This window comes from Taudactylus pleione, unplaced genomic scaffold, assembly GCF_031769625.1.
Source record: "Taudactylus pleione unplaced genomic scaffold, aTauple2 ptg000547l, whole genome shotgun sequence".
Classification (NCBI taxonomy): Eukaryota; Metazoa; Chordata; class Amphibia; order Anura; family Myobatrachidae; genus Taudactylus; species Taudactylus pleione.
Window position 1 is genome coordinate 1946883 of NW_028284949.1, and position 23391 is coordinate 1970273.

Here is a 23391-nt window from a genome sequence, read left to right on the forward strand (position 1 = left end):
GAAGTGACGTGAGTGAGGGCAGAAGTGCAGTTCCATGCCCATTAAGGCCACCTAAAGAAGAAAGTTGTGCGCTCGCCACGTTTCGGGCTCGGTGATTCGTTGCGCTCGCCACAAGGTTATGTTCCCTCCCTATGCCCACTTGGATGGCAGGGAATGACGCTGGAGACTGGCTGATGAAGGGGACCTCCCCCTCACACTGCTATCTGCCCCACATTCCCTCAGCACATTCTCTAACCTCAGTTTCTTCCAATGCAGCCAGCAGGACCCAAAATCTGAAGGGGATCTATCCACTTCCATTCTGTGTGTGAGCGGTCACATGGTCTGAAGACGTCAGAGGGAATTAACTAATAACCTGCCATTCACACCTTACTTCCGGGCAGTGCGTTCCACCATACTTCCGGGCAGTGCGTTCCACACAGGAAATTTGACCTCATCCATTCCGCGTGTCCGTCCAGATTTGAGCGCGAAGAAGGCGACGTCTCTGTGTCTGGCAGCAGGTAATGGTGTCCTACTATGCAGGGGGAGTGGTCTGTGGTGTCCTACTATACAGCCTGTTACAGTTATTACTATTATACAGGTGGGAGAGCAGTCTGTAGTGTCCTGGTTTTGTTACGATGCAGGGGGAGCAGCCTGTGGTATCCTATTATTATACAGAGGGATTAACCTGTGGTGTCCTGTTATTACTATTATACAGGGGGAGCAGCCAGTAGTGTTCTGTTACTATTATTACACAGGGGGAGCAGCCTGTCGTGTACTGTTATTATTAATATACAGGTGGGGGGTGGCAGCCTGTAGTGTCCTGGTTTTATTACTATACAGGGGAGCAGCCTCTGGTGTCCTATTAGTATTATAATACAGAGGGATTAACCTGTGGTGTCCTGTTAATAATAATAATATTATTATTATACAATGGGAGCAGCATGTGGTGTCCTTTTATTATTAATATTATACAGGTAGAACAGCCTGTGGTGTCTTATTATACAGGGGGAGCAGCTTTTGGTGTCCTGTTATTACTATTATTCAGGTGCCCTGTTATTACTATTTTACAGGAGGTGTAGCCTGTAGTGTCCTGTTGTTATTATTATTATTATTGCACAGGGGGAGCAGCCTTTGGTGCACTGTTATTATACAGGGGAAGCAGCCTGTGGGGTCCTATTATTACTATTATACAGGTGGGGTGGCAGCCTGTTTTATCCTGATTATATTACTATACAGGGGGAGCAGCCTGTGGTGGTCTGTTATTACTATTATACAGGGGGAGCAGCCTGTTGTGTCCTGTTATTACTATTATACAGGGGGAGCAGCCTGTGGTGTCCTATTACTATTATACAGGTGGAGTGACAGCATGTGGTGTCCTGATATTATTATTATTATACAGCGGTAGTGGTGTCCTGCTGTTATTATTATACAGGGGGAGCAGCCTGTGGTGTCCTGTTATTATTAATATACAGGTGGGGGGGCAACCTGTAGTATCCTAGTTTTATTACTATACAGGGGGAGCCGCCTGTGGTGTCCTGTTATTATTATTATTATACAAGGGGAGCAGCATGTGGTGTCCTGATGATGATGATGATAATAATATTATACAGAGAGATTAACTTGTGGTGTCTTGTTGTTGTTATTATTATTATACAGGGGGAGCAGCATGTGGTGTCCTGTTATTATTATACAGGGGAGCGACCTGTGGTGTCCTTTTATTATTAATTTTATACAGGTAGAACAGCCTGTGGTGTCTTGTTGTTATACAGTGGAAGCAGCTTTTGGTGTCCTGTTATTACTATTTTTCAAGTGCCCTGTTATTACTATTATACAGGAGGTGTAGCCTGTAGTGTCCTATTATTGCACTGGGGGAGCAGCCTTTGGTGCACTGTTATTATACAGGGGAGTCCTATTATTATTATACAGTTGGAGGGACAGCCTGTAGTTTCCTAGTTTTATTATTATACAGAGGGAGCAGCCTGTAGTGTCCTGTTATTACTATTACACAGGGGGAGCAGCCATAGGTGCCATGTTATTAATATTATACAGGGGGAGCAACCTGTGGTGTTCTATTATACAGATGGAGTGGCAGCATGTGGTGTCCTGTTATTATACAGGGGTAGTGGCCTGTGGTGTCCTGTTATTATTATTATACAGGGGGAGCGGCCTGTGGTGTCCTGTTGTTGTTGTTGTTATTATGCAGGGGGAGCAGCCTGCGCTGTCCTACTATACAGGGGGAGCGGCCCGCGCTGTCCTACTATACAGGGGGAGCGGCCCGCGCTGTCCTACTATACAGGGGGAGCGGCCCGCGCTGTCCTACTATACAGGGGGAGCGGCCCGCGCTGTCCTACTATACAGGGGGAGCGGCCCGCGCTGTCCTACTATACAGGGGGAGCGGCCCGCGCTGTCCTACTATACAGGGGGAGCGGCCCGCGCTGTCCTACTATACAGGGGGAGCGGCCCGCGCTGTCCTACTATGCAGGGGGAGCGGCCCGCGCTGTCCTACTATGCAGGGGGAGCGGCCCGCGCTGTCCTACTATACAGGGGGAGCGGCCCGCGCTGTCCTACTATACAGGGGGAGCGGCCCGCGCTGTCCTACTATACAGGGGGAGCGGCCCGCGCTGTCCTACTATACAGGGGGAGCGGCCCGCGCTGTCCTACTATACAGGGGGAGCGGCCCGCGCTGTCCTACTATACAGGGGGAGCGGCCCGCGCTGTCCTACTATACAGGGGGAGCGGCCCGCGCTGTCCTACTATACAGGGGGAGCGGCCCGCGCTGTCCTACTATACAGGGGGAGCGGCCCGCGCTGTCCTACTATACAGGGGGAGCGGCCTGTGGTGTCCTGTTATTACTATTATACAGCCTGTAGTGTCCTGGTTTTATTACTATACAGGGGGAACAGCCTGTGGTATATTGTTAATATTATACAAAGGGAGCAGGTAATAATAACAGCTGAGCCGCCGAGGAGACCAAGGACTGGAGCTGACACAGCTATAAACGCTGTACTCCGGGTTTTTTATAGTAAGTGTCGGGGACAAGATGTGGGGGCCCTGGGGGTTGCCGCCCCGCCTATAATCCTATCTATACCCTGCACAGCCACAATCTGGGGAACTGCAGACCAAAAGAGAGGTGGACAACAGAGCTGAGACGCCGCTGCCTATACATACAAGGTATTCCCAGGTCATTATATACTGTATGTATACTTATGTGCTCAGTGTGTGCCTATATATCTATATATTTTTTTTTTACATACTGTGTTTTATACTATATATTCGGCACCTGAGATAGGCATGTGGTTGGGTGTGATGGGCACTGAAAAGGCATGTTGGGAGCTCTGAGGGGCATTGATGGGGCTTGTGTTGTGGTCTATACAAGGTTTCATATATTTTAGTTGGGGGCGATGGTCTGGCTCCTAAACGTTTAAAGTGGCTCCTAGATTTTTGAAAAATTTGTCGAGCCTTTTTATACAGAGGTGGTGTCCTGTTATTACTATTATACAGGGGGAGCAGCCTGTGGTGTCCTGTTGTTCCTATTATACAGGGGGAGCAGCCTGTAGTGTCCTGTTGTTATTATTATACAAGGGAAGCAGCCTGTAGTGTCCTGTTATTACTATTATACAGGGGGAGCAGCCTGTAGTGAACTGTTATTATTATTATACAGGGGGAGCAGCCTGTGGTGTCTTATTACTATTATACAGGTGGAGTGGCAGCATGTGGTGTGCTGTTATTATTATGATTATACAGGGGTAGTTGCCTGTGGTGTCCTGTTGTTGTTCAGGGAGAGCAGCATGTGGTGTCCTGTTATTATACAGCTGGTGCGGCCTGTGGTGTCTTATTATTATTATACAGGGTAGTGGCCTTTTGTGTCCTATTATTATTCAGAGTTCGCAAAATACGCACTATAGCGCGTTTTTACGCACTACAGGAAACTATAGCTTTTAAAACTGATCGGGTCCCGGAAGACGTGCTGTGTGTACCTCAGTAGCCAATCAGTGTGCAGCAGCGTCCACCACAGGGCGCCATGCCCCCAGCCATGCTCCACACGGCGCCGTCCTCCCAGCCAATCAGTGCAGCAGCACCCCCCAGCCAATCACCAGGCGACGCCATCCCCCGCAGCCAATCGCCATGCAGTGGCGTCCCTCCAGCCATTCACGAGGCACCGCCCACCCAGCCAATCGCTGTGCAACAGCTCCCACCAGCCAATCATCATGCAGCACTGTCCCCCCAGCCAATCACCATGCAGCTGCGTCCCCCAGCCAATCACGGTGCCGCCCTCCCAACCGATCGCTGTACAGCTGCTCCCCTCAGCCAATCACCATGCGGCACTGTCTCCCCAGCCAATTGCCGTGTAGCGGAGTCCCCCAACCATTCACCACACGGCACCGTCACCCCCAGCCGTGGGCGATTTGGCTGCAGCAGCGTTGTCGTTGGTGCTGAGACACTCTAGCAGCCGGTACTCCTTCAGCCAGCTGAGCTCTCTGTACGCAGAAGGTGGACAATGCTTGGGGCAGAAGGGAGCTGCACGCGGACAACAGTGACCCGGCCAAGGGTTCCCAGCAGAAGCAAAAGAGTTAACCACTGCCCCAAGTTTTAGCTTCCCTAACACTCTATCTACCCCCAGCACTGCCCCAAGTACTGACTGCCCCTAACCCCCGCCCTACCCAAAGTACTGCCTGCCCCTAACCTCTTTCTTGGCCCCCATACTGTCCCAGCTGCCATCTACACTTGCCCCCTCCCTACACCCAGTGCTGCCCCAGCTCCTACCCTAACCCCCACCTACCCCCAGCACTGCCCCGAACACCATCCTTTCCCACCATTACTGCCCTAGTTATCTACCCTTACCACTCCCTACACCCAGTATTGCTTGCCCCTAACCTCTTCCTTGCCCCCAGTATTGCCCTAGCTGCTAACAACTTTTCACCTATATGCCTCCCATACTGCCCCTTCTGCTATCTACACTTGCCCCCTCTCTACCCCCAGTGCTGCCCCAGCTGCTATCCTGACCCAGCTCTGCCCCTAACCCCCTCCTTGCCCCCCCAGTACTGCCTTAGCTGCTATCTTCCCTCGCCCCCTCCTTACCCCAAGTACTGCTTGCCGCTAACCCCTGCCGTACCCCCCCCCAAGTACTGCGCCAGCTGCTATCTAACATTGCGCCTCATACCCTCCATGCCCCCCAGCACTGTCGCATCAACTGTCTGCACTTACCCCTCCCTGCCCCCAGCCGTGCCTGCCCTTACTCCATTATAGCTGCAGCTCTAACCCAATGTCTCCCTGCCTTTGCCCTCAGCTCTACCCCAACCACCTCTACCCCAACTGCTATATACCCCCCAGCACAGTCCCAACTGGTGCCTGCCCTCAACTCCCATAATATGTAATGGGACCCAGAAAAAGTGGTGTAGGACCCCAAATTTTTAAAGTGAGGGGTCCCTGGGACCCACAATTTTTCCTCTCACCGCGATCACTGTTGTTATAATACAAAGAAAGCGGCCTGTGGTGTTGTGCTATTATACAGGGGGAAACGGGATACTCTATAGGAAGAAAGACAAATGAGGATTTTTTTCCTTACATTAAATCTCTTTCTCTGACTCCATGGGGGATACTGGCCGCCCCTCCCTAGCGCTCTTGGGTATATTTTTGTGGATATATTTATTATATCTGTTTCCCCTCACCCTCGTCTTCTCTGTGCTGTCTGTTTGGGCTTGTTAGTTCCACGCTGAATGGCTGTTGAAAAACACCAAATTTGAAAGTGCTGAGGCTTCTCTCTCCACTGACTGTACACCAAGGTTCCAGTGTCCCACATGGAGCTGGAGACAGGGATTTAATGTAAGTAATATAAAAAATTACATTAAATGCAACATTACACCCTCTGTGTAATCCTCTATAGAACCCATTTGTAAAAATAGGTATTATGCATTTCCGCTCCTTTTAGTTCGGTGCAGCGTCCTCTATAAATGAAACACAACCAATGCAGAAGCTTTTCCACATCCCCACGGCCCCCCTTCATAACCTGCAAACCCTCTATAATTGTAGTTGGCAAGATGCAACCTTATCATGCCAATGCATTTTGATTTCTACCTTTTATATATACAAAAAAAAAAGTTTTGAGGTTCATTTGACCAATCATTAGTTTAATGAATACATGGATCTGCTATAACATTTCATGGTTAGGTCCCCTTAGAGACCTTTTACAATGTCACTATTGGCGGATCTGATGTATCTACACTGATCAGCCATAACTTCGTATAAAGCCTCTGATGGGTGAAGTGAATAACATGGATTATCTCGTTACAATGGCACCTGACAAAGGCTGAGATATATTGGGCAGCAAACTACTGAAGTTGATGTGTTGGAAGCAGGAAAAATGGGCAGGTGTTAAGGATCTGAGCGACTTTGGCGAGGGCCAAATTTTGATGGCTCGGCGACGGTTCAGATCATCTCCAAAATGGGTATTCCCGATATGCAGTTAGTACTTACCAAAAGTGATCCAACCATGAACCAGTGACAGGGTCACATACACTCAAGGCTCATTGACGCGCATGGAGAGCAAAGGGTAGCCCGTCTGGTCCTTTCCCACAGAAGAACTACTGTAGCACAAATTGCTGACATAGTTAATGCTGGCTATGATAGAAAGGTGTCAGAACATACAGTGCTTTGCAGCTTGGGGCTGCGTAGCCATAGACTGGTCAGAGTGCCCATGTTGATTCGTTCACCGCCAAAAGCACATGTGATGAGCTGGTGAGTGTAAGAACTGAACCACGGAGCAATGGAAGAAGGTGGCCTGGTCTGATGATTTACATCATGTGAACGGCTGGGTACACTTGCACCGTTTACCTGGGGAAGGGATGTCACCAGGATGCATTATGGGAAGAAGGAAAACCAGCGGAGGCAATGTTAAACTCTGGGCAATGTTCTGCTGGGAAACCTTGGGTCTTGACATTCATGTGTGTGTTACTTTTGATACGTACCACCTACCTAAGCATTGTTGCAGACCAAGTACACCCCTTCATGGTAACAGTAATCACCTAACTTCTCTCTTGCAGTTCTACATTGACCACGAAAAAGAAAAACATTTTCTAGACCAGTTTTCAGATGGTCTGTAATGCTTTAGAGACATGGGACTGAAGGCTACTTCCTGATTCTGATTGGGAACTAACCACCAAAAATTTGCCACTGACCACTTTTAGTAGCTGTATACCCAATCTAAGCTTCTCTAGTTGGATGGCTAGAGGTCTATATACCCTAGCTGACATCCTCTCCACGCAATCCTTAATGGCTTTTGACCAACTTCAGGCCTGTTGTGCCCTTTCCTCAACTGAATATCATATTTACAGATTGCCCAATGGCTACATATTGAACTTAAGGCTGTATTCAATTAGAGGCAAAGTAGTCCAATTTCGCCAAAAAAAAAACAGGCAAAAATGGGAAACAGGCAAAAAAGTTTTCTGCATCTCAGACCAGTTGGAAAAAAATGCAAAAACCCTATTTTGCCTAAAAATGTGGGGGATTTCTTCCAGAACCCTTTGGACACCCAAACATAGCATTGCTTATAATAATGAAAATGGCGAAGCAGGATAAGGTATTATCCTGCTCACTGCCGCAGCCGCCATCTTGATCCACTGGGGCAGATCTCGGGCCACAAACAATTAGCTTGCAAGTAAAAAAAAATCTCTTTATAATTGGAGTTTAATTGACCTTTCTTTGATGTCTGTCATTACAGGATTGCACAGTAGTAAAGAAGTCATCTGGGGAGTATGAGGCACCAGGCAGTCGTCTCCTTGTATCAGGAGGCCTGAGCAGGACCCAGAGCCTCAACCTCACTCATTGATACATGAGAGAGACAATGACCAGAAGATCCTGGAACTCGCCAACAAGATCATTCAGCTGCTGACTGGAGAGGTGACTGCTGGGAATGGGACATTATACAGTAACACCAGGGGATGTGTCTGGGTGATGACTGGAGAGGTGACTGCTGGGAATGGGACATTATACAGTAACACCAGGGGATGTGTCTGGGTGATGACTGGAGAGGTGACTGCTGGGAATGGGACATTATACAGTAACACCAGGGGATGTGTCTGGGTGATGACTGTATCATTGTGTGTGTCAGGTTCCTATAAGGTGTGAGGACGTCACTGTCTATTTCTCCATGGAGGAGTGGGAGTATATAGAAGGACACAGGGGTCTGTACAAGGACGTGATGATGGAGAATCACCGGCCCCTCACATCACTGGGTAAGTGGAGACTGTCATGTTTTGTAATGGGGAGAGCAGCTATGGGGCCACCTATATACATATCATCTGATGATCACATATATACAGTGTAATCAGTCACTGTGTGTCTCCTACAGATGGAGCCAGTAACAGGAATACCCCAGAGAGATGTCCCCGTCCTCTTTATTCCCAGGAATATACAGAGGAGAATCACAGTGTCCTACAGGAGGATCAGGTAGGTGGGATTTAGGGTCTCACCAATATACCAAAAAAACCTTATTTCACACTAAGAGAACGATTGTACTGTTTGATCCCAATTCTTATTAAACATATTAATATTTTTTTTTTATTGTTTTCTGGGTCATTAAGAGCGAACTTGTAACTGACATTAAGTTAGAAGATATAAAGGGGGAAGAGGAGACGTATGTGATGAGTGATCAGCAGTGTAAGGAGGAGGAAATCCCCACAGAGATCTGTGCAGGTGAGTAATAAACTCTGTTTGCCGTCTGTAGCTAACTTTATACCCGTTGTATTCCTTGTATTTGCATGGGAGCCAGCTTTACTAAGTGGTCAAAACAGGGGAAGTGTTTCCGCACAAGCTATTAAACTGACATATTAGTAGCCAAATTTTCATGTTGTATGGCAGTGAATCATCAATATTATATCAAAAAGGTAAAAAATTAATTGAAATGAATGCCATCAACAAATAAAGTTGGCGGCGCTCCCCTAGAGTTGGATAACAGTACAGAAAAAAGGAAAGAAAAGGATAACTCTTTGTTGGGGGCACAAACTTGTTCAAATCTGTTAAAAATTATCATTTAATGTAATATATAACAAACAAAAAAACATCAAGACAGAATACCATACATAAATATACAGATCCCTAAACATGTATTATAAGTATCACACTAGAAAATTAAAAATATCAAAGATCCTCATATATCCTAATAATGGATCAATTTATTCAGATAATCCCACAACATCTAGAGAATATTCTCTGTGTGATTCACCGTAGTGTTAATCTACAAGATGAAATATATTAAATCGATCATATAAGTTTAAGTATCTATTGGGAATATGAACAGACTAATAGCTAATGGTGCTATCAAAGTCAGAGAATTAACTTCATAGAGAAGTATGGTTTAAAAGAACTGCTCATTTTTCACAGTGCAGCTATTTTCGTTATATAATGATGCTATGAATAGCTATTTGCCTATTAATAGAGATGGTCTAATACAGTGCAAATTCCATTTGCCTGCAGAGTTGGCACCTGCTATTCTGAAACTACCTCTTTGATTTGTTGGGTTTTGTTTTAAAAGTTATCGTCTTCAAAGCACTTTCCAAATACACCTTGGTCTTTCCAGGGGCCTTCCATTTATTCTCACGTAGAAAAGTCCTTTTGATTGCAGACGGTCCCCTGTTGAAGGCCAATAGGATCAGGGGGAAAGTTTTACGGCTCGAACCAAATGAATCCTCGCCCTCTGCTCACACCCTGTCAACCTCTACTATAATGTGCTCATGCCCCATTGTGCCAGACGTGACTGACCGGAATATTGTGTATACGCCATAGTGCACAAATTGATGAAACCAGCTTTTTGTAATTGACATTCTTTATTGGTAAAAAGACTTAGGGGGTAAAGTATTTGATAAGGTATATAAATCAGGTGCAGCAGTCGGTAAAATTCTAAATAATGTAAAAAGGTTTATTTTGGGACAATACAGTGACTAAGTCTCACTGCAGCCAGTACAAATGACACTAATGTCTTATCATGTTCCACATCTATGGCAAATTACAAAGTACATATGTATTTTCGCTAACATTAAACGCTGTACAGTTGCGTCTGATGAGTCCATCGGCGTTGATCTTGGGTTTTTCCAAACACCTGCCGGAATGGTACATCTTGAGGTTTGGCCATTTCCTTTCGACACTTAATTAATGATGCCAATTCCAATAAGTGACTGTCAAAACATTTACAAGTATTGGCCCTGTGGCTTTTTACTAATTCACTGTATAAATTAGTTGAAATTTATAAAAAAATTGAGCTACATGTTCTGAAGCGACTGTAGATAACTAGTGACGAGATGTAGCAGCCAATTGGAAACTGGTCTCCTGTTCTTGGTGAGCATTCATTTGTTCCAATTTCACCGCAAGGAGACCGATTAAGTTTTACAGACACAAACTGCCTGATCCTGCGCGAAGCAGCGTCTGTTGGCGGTCGCCTATCTGCGAGATTACGCAGTTGGCTTACAATCACCTCCCCTTGCGTTCATGCATGCGGCCGAATGTGCAAGGGCCGAGAGGTCCCCTTTTTACTTTCTGTGCACGCTGTTATATCGATTGTGCGCCATTATACGTCGCCATTGAAACTTGCACCAGCCCTAGATCTTCTTATACAGCATCTGCCCACAAATGCCAGGTCCCCGTGGTTCCATTTCTGGGTGTCTTCTGCTGATGCCTTTAGATACACGCTTCTGTCCAGATGGTTCCAGTTTCCTGTGGTGCTGGCCAAAATGGTCTCCTTTGCCCCCTAACACTGCTGGGGATGAGGAGACCCTTGGAATACATGGGTCCATATATTTTGGGAATGTCTTAAGACTATTGGTAGGCACCGATCCCCTTATGTAGAGAGTTTACAGGTATTGGAATGTCCCATTGATCTAGCCTGTGTATTTTCGCATTACAATAACTGTAATATAGGAACATATAATAGATGTCTTATATATGTTACAAGTGCATTGTGTGTGTGTGTTGGGGGGGGGGTACTCCTGCTTTCCCTATCACACTATAGGCTGCTTAGCTTACTGTACACATCACCTGATTATCACATATATACAATGTACTCAGTCACTGTGTTTATCCAACAGATGGAGCCAGTAGCAGAAATATCCCAGAGAGATGTCCCCGTCCTCTTTATTCCCAGGATGATACAGAGGAGAATCACAGTGTCCCACAGGAGGATCAGGTAGGTGGGATTTATGGTCTTACCAATATACCAAAGCGACTATATGATGTGTAGGAAGCTGTGTGTGTCTTATACACTGTTATTCTACTGTTTAATCTGCATTAATTGAATCAAACAATATTTTTTTTTATGTTTAGGGTGCAACTCTGTCTAATATTAAGGTGGAAGAGGAAGTAATGTATGTGATGTGTGATCAGCAGTGTAAGGAGGAGGAAATCCCTACAGCTATCAGCACAGGTGAGTAATAATCACTAAGTACAGAACAGTCACATATTCTCCTTGTTCTGTCACTACAGCACTCTCTTATCCTACACCTTCCTCTGTCACTACAGCAATCTCTTATCCTACACCCTCCTCTGTCACTACAGCCATCTCTTATCCTACACCCTCCTCTGTCACTACAGCAATCTCTTATCCTACACCCTCCTCTGTCACTACAGCAGTCTCTTATCCTACACCCTCCTCTGTCACTACAGCACTCTCTTATCCTACACCCTCCTCTGTCACTACAGCACTCTCTTATCCTACACCCTCCTCTGTCACTACAGCAATCTCTTATCCTACACCCTCCTCTGTCACTACAGCAATCTCTTATCCTACACCCTCCTCTGTCACTACAGCAATCTCTTATCCTACACCCTCCTCTGTTAGTACAGACTATTGAGGGAATGTATCTGCCAAATGGGCTAGTTAGGAACAATCAGCCCCTATTATACTACTGCTCTCCCCCTCACATCATGTCACTGTGTGTTAGCAGCCCAGAGATCTGACCAGTCTCCTCCTCATACTCTCTGGTGTATCTCATCAGGAGCCATCAGCCCCTATTATTCTCCTTCTCTCCTCCTCACATCATGTCACTGTGTGCTACCAGCCCAGAGATCTGACCAGTCTCCTACCCACACAATGAACAATACTAAAGAACCTGCTATAAGTGGCGAAATAATTCTTATCACGTTACATAGAAGTTAGCGCTGTCTACAGATAATGTTTATCATATACCGAATGTAATCATGATTCTGTCACTTAGAGTTATCAGCACAGTATGGATTTGGGGAGAAAACAATATTATTGCTGACTGATATAAATATATACTTTCTCAACCTAAAGGAATTTAGGGCAAATATGACCAGGCATTAGTGTAGCAGGATGTGGTCGATATGCCAGCATCGGCATCCCGAAGGTAAGTAGCGAGTGTAGGGTTAGGCGAAGGCACAAGGGGGAGGGTAAGGGTTAGGCACTAGGGGAATGGTTAGATTTAGGCAGCGGGGAGGGAGGGGTAGAAGTAGGGTTAGGATACCTACTGACTGGTTGTCGGTATCCTAACCCAGTTGGGATGCCGATATCGGGACTTTGACCGCCAAAATCTCGTACCCAACCCTAGATAACAGCCTTGTTCTTAATATTCACTATTACTTCCCTACTTTTTGTTTTTAAATATTTAGCTTTTTGTAACAAATAATGTCTCTAAGTAATATAATTTAATGAAATATCAATAATTTTTTTTCTATTATATAGACCATCCTTAGTGCGCTGCTAAAGAATACTTTTCCTTTTCTAGTGTGCGTATATTCATCCCAGGCCGTTAGCAATCTTTTTATTTGATTCCCCTCGTTTCTTCGCAGTCCACGTTGTTGAGACTGCGCGGTCTATAAAGCTATACAAACCTAGTAAAATGCCGAACAAGGGAGCGCATATAGAACAAAAACAAATTTTGTTTAATAGAACATGAAAAAAATCACTAATAGATAATAAAATAAATAATGTCTATAGACAATAAATGCCACTGATTGGTCTCAAGTTTCCGGCATAGAATTGACACTTAAGTAGTGAGATGTTCCAATTAGTATTATATTGTGGCAAAAGTGCCAAATAGTTCACGTGCTCACTCTCCAAGGACTACATCTCACCACCAATGTCGATGCCCAGCAATGTTTATCACAGAAAAGCTGCGGTGGGAGAACTTGTCCCCGCCTGAATACAATGTAGCAGCGGTCCTGGAAGAAACACATCCACGGCCTAATGTAATGTGGAGGGAGACTCAGCTTATGCTGTGAGCAGACATGCACAGTTCAGCATCCAGGGTATCTCACCAATCACAAGTTAAATGTCCAGCAGCCGGTATTAATGTCCAAAACGGATCTTAATGCATTTCTCCGTTATGTATATCCAACGGTTTCTTCAGAAGGTGTCTGTAGACATTTTCTATTTATTTTATTGTTTTATTATCTATTAGTGATTTTTTTTTCAAGTTATTTTAAACTAAATTTGTTTCATTATTATGCTGGCAGTGTCTCGAGCTGTGGAGCGATATCATGTCCTATCTTGCCTGGATTAATTTCTGGGTCTGCAGTCTTCTTAGGGTGGGTACACACCTGAGCGATATTGGGCCGGTTTAGCCAAATCGGAAATGACAAATTGGGCATATAGTGCAGTGTGTGTGCCCAATTTGCACATTCCCGCGATCGCATGCGATATCGTGTGATTGGCTGTGCTGCACAGTCAATCGCACGATATCGCAGGTCAGGCTGTGCATATTAATGAAGGACGGAACAGTGATTGTTCTGTCGTTCATTAAATCTTTTAAGTGTGTACCAGGTGAAGGCAAATCGCCCTGAACATCGACACGATTGCCGGTCGTTCAGGTGTGTACACACCCTTACAGTGTGCGGAATGGATGTAAAATCTTAGGTTCCTTCCCATAGATCTATCAGTCAACCAGGTGTACTACTACCACATCTCTATCAGTCAACCAGAACGTAACAAATTCCTGACCATGATATAATCCGCCATGACAGTTTTTGTCAGTCATATCTGGTGACGGGTGTATTAAACCTTGCTGTCTTCTTAGCTGTTTAGTAATGTTAATATTTGAGTTACTTCATTGTTATAATTTAATTGTCCTGTGGATATACAATTACATTTACTTCTTTCCCGAAAAGAACCTCAAAAGGTGGTAGGAGGAGGCCTGGCAGTCATTTTTATACTTTGTGGTACCAGTGGTAAAGCTTCTCAATAAGTTAAGCTCGCCATTTATCGTTTTTCCTTACCACTTGCTTGTGGCCTGCAGGGAGTATGCATAATGCTCATTATACCCAATAGCATACACATTGGGGCATATTCAACTGGGGAGAGAATAGCAAAAATCCCACACCTGCAAGGTTTTTCTTTTTTTTTTTTTTTTTTTTTTTTTTTTTAAATTGAGTACATTTTTATTGGTTTATAGATATACATTAACAAATAACCAAACAAAATAAATAATAAAAAAATATATAAAAAGATAAAATAATAATATATATATATGTGTGTGTGTGTATGTATGTGTGTATATATATATATATATATATATATATATATATATATATACATACATACATACATACATACATACATACATAATCAAATAACAGTATCTGGAATATAAAACCTAGATCTACAAACTGCATCCCAGATCCATTGCTTATAAAAAATATAATATTAATCTGTATACCAAAACAATACACATAGAGAAAATATATATATATATATATATATATATATATATACACATACACATAAAATATATAAAAAAAAAAAAAAAATTACCACACTATACAAATATTGGAATATTGTCAAAAATAACACCTGAAAAATTGCCAAAATCAACTAGATCACAATAAATTCTGCTCTCAACTTATCACACAGCACATTACCTCCAACAAAGTAATAATCTACCTCATTATCCTAACAATAATATACCGTTCAATCATTAGGCAGTGCACGGGCATAACAGGATTTAAGCCAACTGCTCCAGATACGTTCATACTTCTTCTCAGCTTTGCGACAAATAAACACATGTTTTTCATGTTCAACAGTGGTACGGACCAAGGACAGCCAAGCATTATAATCTGGTCCTGTAGGAGCAATCCACGACCGAGCCACACATACCTTAGCTAGTGTACACATATTGACAATGTATTGCTTAAGATATCTGTCCACTACTTCGTCGTCCATAGAGCCTAAGCAGCACGTCAATGGCGTAGCTAAAGTGGGAGCAATACCTGTATTGGACAAAACTCTCAGAACCTTATTCCAAAAAATGCTAACCCCCGGACAATCCCATAGAAGGTGCCAGAAAGTACCGCTACTAATTTTACGCATAGGGCATATGTCCAGATGCTCTCCCCCCCAAATTTTAGCAAACGAACAGGAGTTAAATAGGTACGGTGTAGAATAAACAGTTGAATCTGTTGAAATCTTATAGAAGTCGTGGAAATACGAGGAGCTTCTAGAGCATTATCCCATTCCGTATCACTCATAAGGCCAATATCTCTCTCCCACTTTGATCTAAGATGTGGTAAACTATCCTTATGATAAGAAGACAATATATAGGAGTATAAGTAAGATAGCGTCTTCCGGGGACCTTGAAAATAGTGTGGTAAAGAAAAAATAAAGAAAAGCATTTGTAAGAAAAAAAACTGGACAACCCATCCAAAGCCACCCCCCACCCTGTATACCCACCCGAACTTAGGCATACTTAAACCCAAAACTAAACTACACTAAAACCCACAGGATACAACTACTCGATCCTTATAGGTGTAAAAGGCACTGGGATAAAAATAACCACCAATGCAACGGAACTCTCCGGCCATATTTTGACCGAAATATCAACATAAACAACGAATAAAGAAGAAAAAGAAAAACCCTACCAGAAAAAAAAGAAATATACCCAGTAAGGGGAACGGAACATAGAACAATATCCAACCAATATCACAACATAAATACTATTATAGAAATATAAATATTGGAATATCAGAAAAAGGCCTATTTAATGTCGTAATGAGACTAGCAATTTCTGGCCATAAACAAATATAATCAGCAAATGCAATCAGTACAGTCATTCCGGTGCCATTTGCCTGTTCCCAGGAGATCCGGTCCAGCCACGCCGCAGCCTCCTGTGGTGTAGAGAAAAATTTTGACTCTCCATCCACTACCACTCGCAACTTAGATGGAAAAATCATAGCGTACTGAAGATTTAAATCCCGGAGACGACTGTTTATTGGAAGGAATTTAGCTCTGTCTTTTTGGACATCCATTGCGAAATCAGGAAACACAGAAATTTTCACACCGTTGCGTTCCAGTGGCCCTTTAACTCGAGCCAATCGAAGCACAGTATCACGGTCCTGGTAATGAAGAAATTTGGCTATAAATGTGCGCGGTGGAGCGCCAGGCGGCAGGGGACGGGTAGGGATCCGATGCGCTCTCTCCACAGCAAATTGGTTAGTAAATGAGTCTCTGCCATATGTATCCCCCAACCACTTCTCAAGGAATGTTTCAGGTGGAGACCCCTCCTCTCTTTCCGGGAGACCAACGAACCGCACGTTGTTGCGGCGCAGTCTGCCCTCCATATCGGAAATTTTATGCTGCATTGCGGACATTTGGGATGTCAGGGAGGCCACTTGAGCCTGTAGTGGGGTCTGGGAATCTTCCAGATTAGATAGACGTGTTTCTGCCTCCCCGACTCTTTCGCGGACCTGCTGGAGACCTTGATGAAGAGAAGATATATCGGATTGAACTTTCTCAATCTTATCTGCCAATTTAGTCTCGCAAGAGGTAACTGCATCCAGCACTTGTTGCAGCGTAACTTCTGGTGATGAATCTGACCCAGATGCAGCAGGGGGAGGTGGGGTCACAGACTTGGATGTACCCTGGGGATCACAACACTGGGGGCACAGGAGTGGAGGAACGGGCAAATCGTTCCAGTTTTGCAGCAGCAGCATGACCTGTTTTCCCCATAGTATTAATATAATGTAGGAGACAAGTTATAATATATAAATGCACAGGTAGTGACACAGCAGCAGCAACAGGCAGAGATCCCTCCAAACTTAGAAATCACTCACAGGAAGAGAAGTGTTGCTGAGTCCCACAGTTGCAGAGCTGACAGTTCTTCACACAGAGCAGGGAGAAATAGTGATGTCTGGCAGAACGCCAGCAGTATCAGACTCAGAGATAACCTCCCTGACTCTAAACACAAGCCAGGCAGGAGAAGCAGACCAGAAGCTCCCAGCAAAGCCCCCTTGTCAGGCACAGACAGGCTGCATAATACAGAAACCAACAGGAGAGGAGAGGCCTGGGTGCAGCTCTGGAGTCACAGGATCTGTAAACAGGCAGGCCCAGGGAATGCAATGGAGGCCCTCAAGAGCCACTCTCCTCACTCCACACAACTCCAACCAAGTCAGCAGGTTCCTGGCAAGGTATGTGAGAGACAGCAGGGTAGTAACGTTGATATAGGGGTCTCAGGAGGGGTAAGCAGGATTATCAGCCGGAGAGCTCAGAGTCCCTGTGTCCTACACTATTGCTGCCGTGGCCACGCCAAGGTTTTTCTTTTTTGAGCATCTCCAAAGCAAGTCAGATTTTTCCTAAAATTGTTAATTTTAGAAAAAATCAGCGAGACTTTCTCAGGGACCCCGGCGTCAACGAGGACTAAGCAATTGGAAGTTTCCAATTAGCTTACTTAGGACCTGATTCAGCAAGGAACGCACGGATGCAGACGCACACACGTGGCCGCTGCAAGAGTATGCTAATACATGCATACGCACAGCAACTGCAGCAGAAGAAGCAGACACCCAGCAATACATAATCCTGTCCACTTCCCTTTACGGGCATCCTCTTATACCTGGGAAGACAGCGGAAACACCAGGAACCATCGGACCCATACGCACAATCTTTGACCTGACCCTCCTGCAGCCGCATCGAGAATTCCTGTGTGTAACTAGACCTTGGGCTGCAAGGGCTTAATTATGCATGCCCATGAAAGGGTGTTCAGACACGCACACGCCTGCGTTCACCCGTCCACCGCTCGTCACCACCCACAAACGGCACTTCCTGTCAATCGCTTGTCCCTGCATTGCGTCTTATGTGAATGCGCAGAGCAAAAACATTGATCGATTGCGTGCGTCTGCATCAGTGCAATCCTCGCTGAATCAGGCCCTTAGTCCTTAATTACTCACATTCCGAAGCGGTGTCTTCTGCAGCAGCGGTGACTATTGTGAGTGTTTTAGTGTTTGTAGGTGTGTATAGTGAGTGTTTGCCTGTGACCCCCGATGTGAGTGCCCCCCCCCAGTGTGACTGTATACCCGCCAGTAATGGGCGCAGGGAGAACTACATCTCCCAGCAGCCCCCAGGATTCTCAACAGTCCCCCTCCCCCATGTTAAGATGGAGGGGAGGCCACCGGAGACCCCAGGGCAGGTGTCATTTTGAACTAAAAACACCACAACTACTTTTTTTTATTGGATACCACAGGTATCGGTAGAGTGCATACCTGCGATAATCCAAAATTGGGCGCAAGGCTTTTTATCTTGCTGTTTGAATATGTCCCATTGTTTGGGAAACATTTCTGGAGAAGCGTGTGCCTCTGACACTGACTCTCAGGATACCATAACTGCAAACAAACTCTTGCATTAGTTTTTTGGATGTAGACTTTGCTGTTTTTGCAGTGTCTGTTTGCTTTTTTCTATATACATCTACACACACCAATACATACTGCAGGTTCCTATATTTTGGTAAGTGGATGAGATCAGTTTGTATTATCTGGAATGATCCCTTCTGTAGGAGGAATGTTGGATGGTTCTGTTGGTATTGTTTTCTCTGGGTCCTTCGGTAGACATGTAAGACATAAAGCAGCTATTTTACTCTCGAGAATAGAAGCCGGGTGTGCATCAATATTACACCACTTTACAGATAATAACCTGTCTCAGGTGAGTCAGATTGTGTACTGCTTCATCCAGGCTGGGATGATGTGCTCTGTGTTCTACTGGTCTATCTTGTATATCCTTCCATAGTCCAGGTGACTCGGCCACATTCCTTTGTCTTCCTGATAGCTTTTTCCTGTGGATAAAACAACCTTTGCATCTCAACTTGTCTTTGTTCATTGAGTGCTTCAAAAAGCATTACATCAACTGGTGATGGAATTTGATTTTAACTTCTAGATGGTCACTTCCTTAGCCTCATCTGCTTTTCTGTTACCCAATGTTACTGGATCTGTTTTACATTAATGCACTTTACCTTTTTTTATTACTACTACCTCCGGCAACTGTATTGCTCTCTAAACTCTTTGAATGTGTTGTGAGTGAGCTACTGGCATTCCTGCCGCTGTAAGGTATTATCTATAATCTGTATATTGTTTAAATACTATAAATAAGACAATCTCAGACTGGAATACACTGCAAAGGGGTCAGCAAAAAAAAAATCACACAATAGTGGAACATACAGAATGTGCCATTGGACCCCTAGAATAGCAGCCTGATTAATTTCGGCCACAGGCCTGGAGGGCGCCCTTCTTCTATTTTATATATCTACCTCAGAGAAGTATCATCTGCCTCACTGCTTTCTTCACTGCCCACTTTTAACTCTTAAACCGTTTTGAACATTCACTTGTTCTACTCTCTTCTTATGAGGAACATCGTCTACAGATCGCACCGCTCACATCTGGCAAAGTGCCTTTAACAAATTGTGCGGTTCTCGAAAAGGTCTTGCACATTCTTCTCTCATCTGCTACCATTCTACTCAAACCCTTATAGCACCAGCACTATGCTTTGCTTGCATTATATAAACAGCTGTTACTTCTATCACTTCATTCCACAGTCTTGTCTGGCCAGGTCCCATTTTATTTTTTTTTCCAATAAAAAATTTTTATTGTATAAAGCACCAAAAGTGTCAACGTTACAAAATTTAGTATGCAATACAAATAATACAATCGCATAGCTCTAAGTAGACATTCACACAATTATATGTCTCATAACAGAAAACAAGAGACAAAATATACTTAGTTATAAACAGAGACAACTATTTATCAATCAGTAGCCACAATATATAAATAGTAATCATCACAAATGATGAAGTAATACAATAAATCGATATAGAGAGACAGTAAATATAATAGACCAATGCAATGAGAAGAAAAAAAAAATCGATAAATGAAAAGAAAAAGTGGAGAGGGGGAGCCACGCACTACAACAAGACCCAACCTCCAGGAGGTACCACAAAAATCAAAATCAATGTGATCACTGCGCACTAAAGGGAAAATCTCCCAAAAGTCGCCGTTGTTCATACCAAATGGTATTTTTTTTTAAAGCATCTTCAATTCTGCATTCAAATTCCTCAGGTAAAGTGGAGAGGTAACTCTCCCATGTGTCGAAAAATCGCGGGGCCAAGCACTTTCTGTTCAATAAGGTTTCTATCCAGTCAATATAAAAAATATGAAATAGTTTATTTTGAAACATCCGTAATGATGGGGGGAGAGGCCGATATCCAATTTTGTAAGAACTTTTCTGGCGGCAGCACTAATTTTTTTTTTACATCCCCTTGAAACTCTGTGTGGTGGGTACCATTACAAATATAGCCCATTCTGCCGTAAATGGGAGATAATTAACTTATCGAGGGAGAACTCCCTAATCGCCAGCCAGAATTGGCGTAATAATGGGAAAGACCAGAAACACAGGAGCAAATCTACCTGGGGAGTCTGTCAACGTAAGCAGTTGTGTGCAGGTCCCATTTTAAACATGGCCATTAACCTTCACAAGCTCTGACTAGAAAGTTCAATTGATGTATCCGATTTGCCATGATCTTTGGTCACTGTTGGTGATAGTTGTTTGTGCGTTATTGTTTGTATTTTACCAGGTCTTCTAGTGGGAACGTGTAATTGCATTTTTGGATGAAACTGGGATCTGCCTATAAATATTCATCATATAACCTCCATTATGCAATATTATTTTAATGGAGACTTTCATTAGCACAATATTTTATATGTAATAAGTTTATTAGATGAGCACATTTATTTACAGATGATATAAAACCTTACATACAAGAACACAATATGATGCAACATTTTAAAATCAACATAATATAAATGGAATACAGTATTTTATTTCTCCTTTATAATATACATAAGCGATGGTTTAATATTTTAAAGCAATTTTAACTATTACTCACACTCACCTTTTATGTTAAAAAGTAAATTCTGGTACAGGGACTACACGTGTGTAAAAAAAAATAAAATTTAATAAATATGTGTGTGTGTGCGTCAGTCACAAATTGTACCTTCTAAACATATTACATTAATATATTTGATGTTTATTTTTTTAAATAACCTTATTTCATTAAAACATTCATATTACCATATATTTATTATATTCCCTACAGATGGTTGTAACAGAAGAAATATAATCAAATGTTCCTGGAATTTATCTCCAAATACTGAAATAAAATATAACAGTCAAGAATCTCCATTAGAAACCTCAATTATACATCCTGTTCTTCAAAGTACAAAAACGTCATCTGATTCTTCTGAAATGTTATGTAACTCAGATATCAGTACATCTATTACAGATCTTAGAGTTGATAAGATATTTTCAAATAATGTAGATGCCAGATGTTCTACACAGAGCACAAAGCTTATTGCCCATAGTGCAGCTCATATTCGTAAGAAGCCATTTTCATGTTCTGAGTGTGGCAAAAGTTTTACACAGAAATCACATCTTGTTATACATGAGAGAACTCACACAGGTGAGAAACCATTTTCATGTTCTGAGTGTGGCAAAAGTTTTACACAGAAACCACATCTTGCTATACACGAGAGAACTCACACAGGTGAGAAGCCATTTCCGTGTTCTGAGTGTGGCAAATGTTTTAAGGAAAAATCATATCTTGTTAACCATGAAAAAATTCACACAGGTGAGAAGCCATTTCCGTGTTCTCAGTGTGGGAAATGTTTTAGGGAAAAATCAAGTCTTGTTAACCATGAAAGAATTCACACAGGTGAGAAGCCATTTCCGTGTTCTCAGTGTGGGAAATTTTTTAGGCAAAAATCAAGTCTTGTTATACATGAAAAAAATCACATCGGTAAGCAGCCATTTACATGTTCAGAGTGTGGTAAAAGTTTTACGGTAAATGCACAGCTTGTTATACATGTGAGAACTCACACAGGTGAGAAGCCATTTTCATGTGCCAAGTGTGGAAAATGTTTTACCCGCAAATCAGATCTGGTTATACATGAGAGACGTCACACAGGTGTTAAGCAATTTTCATGTTCTGAGTGTGGGAAATGTTTCAAAGAGAAATCTGCTCTGGTTATACATGAGAGACATCACACAGGTGAGAAACCATTTCCATGTTCTGAGTGTGGGAAATGTTTTGCACAAAATCCATCTCTTGTTAAACATAAGAGAAGTCATGCAGGTGTGAAGCCATACTCATGCCCTGAGTGTGGGAAATGTTTTACAAGCAGATCATCTCTTGTTATACATGAGAGAATTCACACAGGTGAGAAACCATTTCCATGTTCTGAGTGCGGGAAATGTTTCAGAGAGAAATCAGCTCTGGTTATACATGAGAGACTTCACACAGGTGAGAAACCATTTCCATGTTCTGAGTGCGGGAAATGTTTTGATTACAAATATAATCTTCTTTTACATAAGAGAACACACACAGGTGAAAAGCCATTTCCATGTGCAGAGTGTGGGAAATGTTTTTCAGATGCATCAACTCTTGTTACTCACAAGAGAACTCACACAGGTGAGAAACCATTTTCATGTGCCGAGTGTGGGAAATGTTTTTCAAAACCATCACGGCTTTGTACACACAAGATAATTCACACAGGTGAGAAGCGGTTTCCATGTCCCAAGTGTGGGAAATATTTTAAACAGAAATCGTATCTTGTTAGACATGAGATGACTCACACGGGTGAAAAACCTTTTTCATGTACAGAGTGTGGGAAACGTTTTCCAGATAAATCATCGCTAAATACACACAAGAGAACTCACACAGGTGAGAAGCCATTTTCTTGTACAGAGTGTGGGAAATGTTTTACACAAAGAGCATCTCTTGTTACACATAAGCAAATTCACACAGGCGAGAAGCCATTTTCATGTGCCAAGTGTGGGAAATTTTTTAGTCACAAATCATATCTTGTTAGACACGAGAGAAGTCACAGGTGAGAATCCATTTCCATGTTCTAATTGAGAGAAATGACAACTCAGAAAATGTGGAACTTTGTACATACATTTAAACAGAAAATATTTTATCTAAAAAACTAATATTATGCATATTTTTTCAGAGATGGGTTCTTCATTCACCTCGCATTTCTTTTTAGTTATATAAAGTTGATCTGGCATTGTTTGTGCTACTGTTCATATTGTATTTTTTATTCCTGTTACTGTCCATCTCGCAAGATTGTTTCTCATTGTCGCTTTGTAGCATGTATGGT

At 43.2% G+C, this 23391-nt stretch overlaps 1 protein-coding gene across 1 annotated transcript; it reads left to right on the forward strand.

The window, feature by feature from the left end:
* The first annotated feature begins 436 nt into the window (after positions 1–436).
* LOC148500750 (uncharacterized) lies at positions 437–23189 on the forward strand. The gene is made up of 10 exons (XM_088451329.1): positions 437–497; positions 3077–3150; positions 5686–5802; positions 7697–7875; positions 8087–8210; positions 8327–8424; positions 8559–8670; positions 11055–11152; positions 11290–11389; positions 21330–23189. The coding sequence occupies exons 5-10, from the start codon at positions 8126–8128 to the stop codon at positions 23120–23122; spliced, it is 2286 nt and encodes a 761-aa protein (XP_088307455.1). The 5' UTR covers positions 437–497; positions 3077–3150; positions 5686–5802; positions 7697–7875; positions 8087–8125; the 3' UTR covers positions 23123–23189.
* Positions 23190–23391: the final 202 nt, after the last annotated feature.

What these genes read in the sequence shown, in the direction of transcription:
- LOC148500750 (XM_088451329.1), top strand. Translation starts at nt 8,126, where the DNA reads ATGGAGGAGTGGGAGTATATAGAAGGACACAGGGGTCTGTACAAGGAC. An exon ending in CCGGCCCCTCACATCACTGG is followed by an intron (nt 8,211 to 8,326) that starts GTAAGTGGAGAC and finishes TGTCTCCTACAG; the next exon opens with ATGGAGCCAGTAACAGGAAT. An exon ending in CCCTACAGCTATCAGCACAG is followed by an intron (nt 11,390 to 21,329) that starts GTGAGTAATAAT and finishes TATTCCCTACAG; the next exon opens with ATGGTTGTAACAGAAGAAAT.